The sequence below is a fragment of the Nicotiana tomentosiformis genome, chromosome 1, assembly GCF_000390325.3.
Source record: "Nicotiana tomentosiformis chromosome 1, ASM39032v3, whole genome shotgun sequence".
Classification (NCBI taxonomy): domain Eukaryota; kingdom Viridiplantae; phylum Streptophyta; class Magnoliopsida; order Solanales; family Solanaceae; genus Nicotiana; species Nicotiana tomentosiformis.
The window spans coordinates 112341947-112350545 of record NC_090812.1 but is presented as its reverse complement, the minus strand read 5'-3'; the positions used below and the strand labels follow the sequence as shown (position 1 = coordinate 112350545).

Sequence of the window (8599 nt, the reverse complement as noted above, 5' to 3'; positions counted from 1 at the left end):
CGGCACATGTCTTCAGATAAGTCTCCTTATTTCTCTCCGCGAAAGGGACACCTTTTATTTAGACACAATTCCTTTTTCATTTCCAATTGCTCTTCTATTCTTTTCCATAATTTTTCTTAGATTCTCTTTCGGTCTGATCTTGCATCAAAAGCAAAGCAAAGAAAAATGGCTGCAAAAACTGGCTACAGTTTCCCCGTAATACCAAGCATAATTTGGAGCACATACGGCATTGACGAAGGCAGGAATCCATATGTGATCTTTTTTGATAAGGCGGACAAAGTGTCTCAAAGAAAACTGAAAAGGTCGCTTAAGCAAAACTTGCTTCATGGGAAAAGTTTATAAGCACTACAGACAAACATTGGTTCTAGGTGAAAGACCACTAAGTTTGATTTTAAAGGAAAATTGCCTTGCCTTAGGGACAAGGATTAGCGGTACCATGGATATCCGAGTATGAAACAGCCAGGGGCAATGTCAGAAAGACAATGTCTCTAGAAAGCGATACAGAGTATTCGGGAACCTCGGTATCACACTGACAAAATCAGTTTCTTCGACAGCGGAGGGGTGAATTCAAACTACTAAGGGCATCAAGGCCACAAACCGACCACCACTTTAAAAACTCACAAATTTTTCTTTGTTTGAAGCAGGATCAAAGCAGTGCAGAATGGCGATTTTCAACGGGCGAATGTCACCAAAGGTAAGTTTTCGCGAAATCTCAACTTTCCTTTATTTGCAGCATGCATCATTACTGTCCATACCTCCCATTTTCGTAGCTTAACCCAGGTAGAACATTTTCGCCTAGGGGATACAGATCATAGTTCCGGGTAGAAATAATTTTCGCTCAGGATTTATTTTTTCGTAGCTTAACCCAGGTAGAGCATTTTCACCTAGGGGGATCCAGCTCATAGTTCCGGGTAGAAGTACTCTTCACTCAGGATGTTTTTCGTAGCTTAACCCAGGTAGAACCTTTTCGCCTAGGGGGATACAGCTCATAGTTCCGGGTAGAAATAATTTTCGCTCAGGATTTATTTTTTTTCGTGGCTTAACCCAGGTAGAGCATTTTCACCTAGGGGGATCCAGCTCATAGTTCCGGGTAGAAGTACTTTTCGCCCAGGTTGTTTTTCGTAGCTTAACCCAGGTAGAACATTTTCGCCTAGGGGGATCCAGCTCATATTTCCGGGTAGAAGTACTTTTCGCCCAGGTTGTTTTTCGTAGCTTAACCCAGGTAGAACCTTTTCGCCTAGGGGGATTCAGCTCATTAGTTCCGGGTAGAAGCACTCTTCGCCCAGATTATTTTTCGTAGCTTAACCTAGGTAGAACCTTTTCGCCTAGGGGGATTCAGCTCATTAGTTCCGGGTAGAAGCACTCTTCGCCCAGGTTATTTTTGTAGCTTAACCTAGGTAGAACCTTTTCGCCTAGGGGGATCCAGCTTGTAGTTCCGGGTAGAAGTACTCTTCGCTCAGGTTGTTTTATGTAGTTTAACCCAGGTAGAACCTTTTCGCCTAGGGGATCTAAATCATAGTTTCCAGGTAGAAATACTATTCGTCTAGGATTGGTTTTTTGTAACTTAGCCCAGGTAGAAACTTTTCGCCTAGGGGGATCCTGCTCATAGTTCCGGGTAGAAGTACTCTTCGCTCAGGTTACATTTCGTAGCTTAACTCAGGTAGAACCTTTTTCGCCTAGGGGGATCCAACTCATTGTTCCGGGTAGAAGTACCTTCGCTCAGGTGGTTTTACGTAGCTTAACCCAGGTAGAACATTTTCGCCTATGGGGATCCAGTTCATAGTTTTGGGTAGAAGTACTCTTCGCCCATGTTGTTTTTCGTAGTTTAACCCAGGTAGAACCTTTTCGCCTAGGGGGATCCAGTTCATAGTTCCGGGTAGAAGTACTCTTCGCCCATGTTTGCATAATTTGGTTTAATCGGGGTAGAAGTATTCTTTGTCCAGTCTTGTTTTTCATATTTTAACCTAGTTAGAACTTTTTCGCCAAGGGGATTCAACATTCTTTTTCCCAGTAATATAGGGCATCAACCTTTGGTTACATTTCCTTTTAAGTAATACAGGGCGCCAACCCCTGGTTATATTTTTCTTTTTAGTAATACAGGGCGCCAACCCTTTGTTACATTTGCTTTTCAGTAATACAGGGCGCCAACCCCTGGTTACCTTTCCTTCTCAGTTCTACAGGGCACCAATCCCTGGTTATATTTCCTTTTCAGTAATACAGGGCACCAACCCCTGGTTATATTTCCTTTTCAGTATAGGGTACACCAATCCTCGATATCCTTACCAGTATAGGCTACGCCAATCCCTAATTGTTTATCCAACATAGGATAGTTCATTCCCTAGTTGATTTGAGCTTAAATGCATGGTACACCACTCCCTGATATCATTGCCAATATAGGGTATCCCATTACCTTGCCACATTTTCCCAACATAAGGTATACCAATACTTAGTTGAGACATTCTTTTGGGATCATGACCTTTTCAGGATACACCATTCCCTTTTATTTGCTTTCAATAAACAAGTAGTTTAGAATTTTGTTACAATAACTCACGAAATTTTCCTAGTGAAAACTGGGGCAAAAAAATTTCGTTCGTTTGTTTGTTGTGATGCCTGAGCAGGTTTTACCTCGAGGCACAGTGTTCGAGATGAACAAAAGAAAAGTCTCAATCAAAAATAAATAAAAGAAAAAGAAAAGAAAATGAATCCAAGTGCAGAAGCAGATGGAAAGGATACAGACTATTCAAGACATGACTGAAGTTACGAGCTTCACATTTCCCGTTTTGCTCAGAAGAAGTCGTAGAAGAATGAACTAGCACTTACAGCTAGCAAGCATCAAGGTTCAGATCAGAGTTTGCATGAACAACCAGTCAAAATTCAAGATCAAGCTTCAAAAGACTTATAGATAGGAATATTGTAACTCATAGTTGATAGGCTTGTTTAGTTTCTAACAATTTTGATGTAATAGCAAGAACACGGACCAGAGCCTCGACGGAACCTCACTCGACTCTCCAACCCATCATTCCATCACTATCCTTGAACTACACGCGACCTGATTCCCTTATAACCCAGGATATGTAGGCGGTCCAAAACCAGGACTCGGTTGCACCCTTATTTTTTCTTCCTCTTTTGAGTAACGATATGGTCAAAATTTAGTCACACGGCTCACTTTATCTTTGCCTGAAAACCTTAATGTTTCCAAGCAAAGAGGGGCATGCTATGAGCACCTAATTTTTTACCGTGTTTGAATATTTCCCGCTCCCGTCTTGTTGCGCGTGTCCCCACCATACCGGTCCCCCATGTCTTGTCCCCCCATTAATTTTTGTCCCCCACGCCTAACCCCCCCTCCCCCCATTGTTTTTGTCCCCCATGTCTTGTCCCCCCATTAATTTTTGTCCCCCACGCCTAAACCCCCCTCCCCCCATTGTTTTTGTCCCCCTATTGTTTTTGTCCCCCATGCTTTGTCCTCCCTACCATACCTTGTCCCCCATGCTTGTCCCCCCCCCATATGCCTAAAATCAGCCAAACAACCCTTAAAAAGACCAGATTTCAGTCCGAAAATCGGAGGAAAAATAGCCGAAAATCACTCCAAAAATACCTGAAAATGGCCCTTTTCCAGCAAAATTTCGCTGCAAAAATAGCAAAAAAAAGGTGACAAAAATCAGCAAAAAAAAAAAGAGCTTTCACTGATCCTCTCATCTTCAAGAGAGAAGCAACAACCGCATCCTCCGATGGCTTACACTCTTCTGCTGAGTACTTCTTGAAAACGAAAATAACCTCCAAACTATCTCCCTCACACTCGCCTCTCACCCATCGACACCAACACACACACGGTAACATATAGTAGAGATTGTTGGGCTCCATTTTCAAGTTTGGTAAGCTCCATTTTGGGCGAATTTTGTTGGTTTCGCTGTTGTCTAGGTAATTCCCCCCTGACGTTATGTTTCTAGTCCATTTTGATGTCATAAAGCTATAAGAATGTCATGTTGTGATTCTTGTGAACTTGAATCAAAGACTGTTGAATATATGTGGCTGAAAATGTGATTTGTATTACACTCTGTTTTGAATTTAATAAGATTTAATCATTTTGTCCCATATGCTTTGTATGTATACATTATATCTCTGTTTAAGCACGTTAAGAGTGAAAATATCATTAAGTTTAACTGTTATTGGTGTCCTTAATACTGAGAAAATAAAGGTTGGCATCACTACTCATTTCGATGAGCTTAATGCTTTGTCCTTTGTTTTGTTTTTGTTAACTACCGTGAGCATGCCTTGTAATGTCATGATTGTGTTTGTTTGCTTTCCATTTTCGTTTTGGTTTGATGACATAAATTGGTGGAGCTCATATTTTGATAAAGAACTAAGACTTTGTGCACCCTCTCGATTCTTGAGATTAGTACTAACACTTTTTGGCTTTATTGCTTTTAATATTATAGTAACTAATTCTCATATGTTGTCTCGTGATGAGTTGGGGACATTAAGAAGTATTTCTTATTGGCTAAAGTAATATATTTCGTTACTTGTCTCCAGTAATATTGTTATTTTGGGGTATTCACTCAAAAGTGACTAACTTTATCGGGTTGGGTACTCCAAAAATTAGTTCTTGTTATTGAAGACGGTTTCCACAATAATATCTTGTCCATAATCCATGGCCTCACGCTCATCTCAAATTTTAGGAAATAAATATCTTATAAATATCATAGTTTTACGTTAGGAGTGATTAATAATAAAATATCGTGGCTATGAGTACGGTTCTCGTAACATGGTCACGATATATAAATTTCAGTTCGGGTGTGTATTTCATGCGACACGACCACAACTTCAAACAATAATAAAAATAAACATGTTGTAGATCATGGGTACAGTTCTCGTGATACGGTTCACAATATGTACAAAAATAAACGAGTGTGCAACATCGCGATTTGTTCAAACAAATTCCATAAATATTAAAAGCGGATAGATAAAATATGGAAATCAATAAATCACAGTTTATCCAAAATTAATTTAAGCCAAGTTGTAGTCAATAAAGCGACCGTGCTAGAACCACGGGAATCGGGGAATGCCTTACACCTTCTCCCCGGTCAACAGAATTCCTTATCCGGACTTTGTTTTCGCAGACCAATAATAAAAGAGTCAAACCTCCCTTTGATTAGGGATTCGAATAAAAGGTGACTTGGAACACCAAAAATCAATTCCAAGTGGCGACTCTATAAATAAAATAATCCCTACTCAAATTTGTCACTTTAATTGGAGAAACTCTTTAACCCACCATCCACAATCAATAACACATTTATCTTTTGTGGGGGTAGAAAAGGGGTGTGACATACCTCCTTGCATAGCAATACGATCTCCTCTATTCCTTACAATAGAATTGGAATTTTGACTTTCATCTTCAATGATTAAAGCATAAGCTTGATTCAGTGTTGGCTCTGTAGTTTTCATTAGGATCTGTCGTCTTGCTTGATCATAGGTCTCATTAAGTCCACTCAGAAATTGCATTAATCTTTGTTGCTGAAGGTGCTCAACATATCCCTTCGAGTTTGGAATGGACACCATTGCATCATATTCTGCCCACAACTCCTTAAGCTTGGTGAAATAGGCAGATACAGAATCAGTTCCTGTGAGATGGTGGCTATCTCTGTATGTAATTGAAAAATTCTCACACGATTCACCTTGTCGAACCTTTCTCGGAGATCCTCCCAAACCAAATGCGCATTAGATGCGTATACAATGCCACTAAGCAAATTCGGAGAAACTGTGTTCATGATCCAGGAAAGTACAATTGCATTACATGTTTCCCAGTCCTCATGTAATTCAGACTCGAATGAGTCTTTTTTGCATGTCCCGAGCACAAACCCTATCTTTCTCTTAGCTTGTAGTGTAATTCGCATTGATTGACGCCACAGTCCATAATTTTCTGATCCTGTGAGCTTTACCAGAATCAAAATCGAGCTAGGAGTATCTGAAGGATGAACAAACAAAGGATGCATGTGATCGATTTTTTCGGCCGCCATTGACGATCGTCAGCTAGAGCTTCGCGAGGAAGATGATGATGAAACTACTGTCAAATCGAATAAAATTTGCGAAATTATAGATCTTCACTACTCTGATACCATGTGAGTTTGATGAATCTGAGTCTATCTCTCACATTCATCCATGCATTCACTGCTAGAGCTCAATTTGGGAGGAAACTTGAGTGAAGAAGATAGGTGTAGAAAATGTAATTACGGGTATATATGTACCACTAATTTAATTGTGGTTCTAACAACTTAAACATGGTCAGCTGGGACCCACCACTAACTACTTTTAACTAACTAGAGTCTAGCTTAACTAATTAACTACCTATTAACCTCTTATTCTTCACACATAGGGAACAAGGTTCTAGGATCAAGCTCTCTTCAATGACAATTATGGGGACCATTGATGAATATTTAACGGCATGCTATGAATGCCAAAATTTTCTATAACGGACTGTGCATTTAATATTGAAGAATATTCTTCACTGAATGCCCTCGGGTGGCAAACATTCGTTTGTCTTCATTAGCGACATTTCCTTCGGGGTCTTCCCGGTGTCAACCGAAACTATTGTCCCCGATCTTGGTTTCTACTTGCCTTACTTTTTGTCTGTATCCGGTTCCACATGTCATTCTATTATTCGAGTATTTTAATAATAGTTAGTGTCACAATTCAAGTGACGGTCTTTCTCTAATTATGCTATCCAGCTGAGACTACGTACCAACAAACTTTTCATACTTTCTTCTAGGTTTATTCTTTGTAGCAGTAGTAACTCATATGGTAATAACCATGTTCTGTACAACGAAGATGTAACTGCAAAATTTTCCACCAATGGCATGAATCATTTCATGTGCTAGAAACAGGAAGTTGATAGTAGCTAGTTTATTATAGTTTGATGATTATAACTAAGTCAAACGTACTCTAGTATAATTAGACGATCATTATTAAGAATGAAAGCAATGTGTGATGTGCAACTCTTTCTTACTCATCTGGAAGGAATCAAATGAAAAGGAATAATAATAATTATGATCATCTGAGTGTGATGTACCAAAGATATATGTCAAATCTTTTGTTCCATCCTATTCATCTACTTAAATGCATTTAATCATTGGCAAGTTGGTTAACAATTAATCACCCTTGGACTATTCCATTTCATTTTATTCCTAGCTACAAATACAATTGTTCATATCTTAACAAGTTCGATTTGTCATGATATGAAGGAACCGCTTACATTATTTGTCTTTTATTTATTTCTTCAACTATTTCATCACATTGTTTAATTAGGACATAAGATGATCCGTAAGAACTGGTATAAATCAGTAAGCACATGACCCCTAAAGAAAATTTTGAGACCTAAGGGAACCATTTATGAAATTCATTTAAATTGTTCTCTGAGTCATGACCTTTTAAATAGGATTTAAGTTGTATACAATTACAATATAACAAAAAGAAAAGTTGTATATATTGACAGTGCGAAAGAATTTTACACTACATAATTTATTGGTTGTACTTCCTCCATTCTAATTTATGAAACATAATTTGACTCAGCGCACGTTGTTTAAGAAAAAAATAAATTTTTTAAAATTTATGGTCTTAAATATACGATAATATTTGAATGACTCTAAAAATTTCTCGTTAAGAGTAAACTGAAAAGTCAAAGTAAAATTATTTTCAAATATATAAATTTGTCTTTCTTTTTTAAACAAACTAATAAAAAAAATGTATCATATAAACTTTGTAAAAGTAGCTCATTTTTTAGGCAAAAGAGATATTTATTATTGTAAGTCAATTTTACCTCATGAGGTAAAAATTCATATATTATTAAGTCAAAACACACAACTTATAAACTTTTTAACTAAATCTACCAAAATTAACTCTTCATATGCAAGTACGTATGAGTACCCAAAAAAGTGTGCTGAAGTAACGAGTGGTTGCTGTCAAAACTCAGAACTCATAACTGTACTGACTGAGACTTGAAAGGAACTTGAGAAGTAGTACATTCCTTTTGTAATACTTCAAATTATATCAGTGCCTTTTCAAGTATGCACAAAAATGGCAAATTGAAGAGTCATTTTCTCATTCATCATTTTCATTGCAGTACTATTGCACCCAAAATTATTGACAAGTGTTCTGTTTTCTTTCTATCTAAAGGCTTATCGTTTTGATCCCCCAATCGTGTCGTCGACATCAGTACTTAATTTGTGACGAAAGGAAAACATCAACCATAGAACATGCATTAATCTCGCAAAGAGAATTGATAAATAGCTAGTCGGATTCCATATTTATTTTTCCTAGTGGATATATATATAGATTAAGTATTGATTATATATAATTAAGCAAATATTATCAATCTGACTAGCTATTTAGGTTAATTTTTCTAGAAATAAAGGAAGGCTTTAACTTATAAGCGTTTGACAATAGAAAAAATTGGTACCCTAATTTAATCAATTTTATAGCAAGTTATTTCCTTATTTCTCGAGTTTCCTAATATCACGTTTAGGACAAAGAGTTGTTTATAATTGAAAGTCAATTTAATTTGATGTTAATAAAACTTATACACTATCAGTATATATAACTTAAACTC

At 37.6% G+C, this 8599-nt stretch overlaps 1 protein-coding gene across 1 annotated transcript; it reads right to left on the bottom strand.

Moving 5' to 3' along the window:
* Positions 1-3546: 3546 nt before the first annotated feature.
* On the bottom strand, positions 3547-6014 carry LOC138908829 (uncharacterized). Its single transcript, XM_070199448.1, has 3 exons — positions 5683-6014; positions 5328-5638; positions 3547-3626 (listed from the first exon to the last, which is right to left on the bottom strand). The coding sequence occupies exons 1-3, from the start codon at positions 6012-6014 to the stop codon at positions 3547-3549; spliced, it is 723 nt and encodes a 240-aa protein (XP_070055549.1).
* Between the last annotated feature and the right edge of the window lie 2585 nt (positions 6015-8599).

What these genes read in the sequence shown, in the direction of transcription:
- LOC138908829 (XM_070199448.1), bottom strand. Translation starts at nt 6,014, where the DNA reads ATGGCGGCCGAAAAAATCGATCACATGCATCCTTTGTTTGTTCATCCT. An exon ending in TGGGAGGATCTCCGAGAAAG is followed by an intron (nt 5,639 to 5,682) that starts GTTCGACAAGGT and finishes AATTACATACAG; the next exon opens with AGATAGCCACCATCTCACAG. An exon ending in TCGTATTGCTATGCAAGGAG is followed by an intron (nt 3,627 to 5,327) that starts GTATGTCACACC and finishes CTATTTTTGCAG; the next exon opens with CGAAATTTTGCTGGAAAAGG.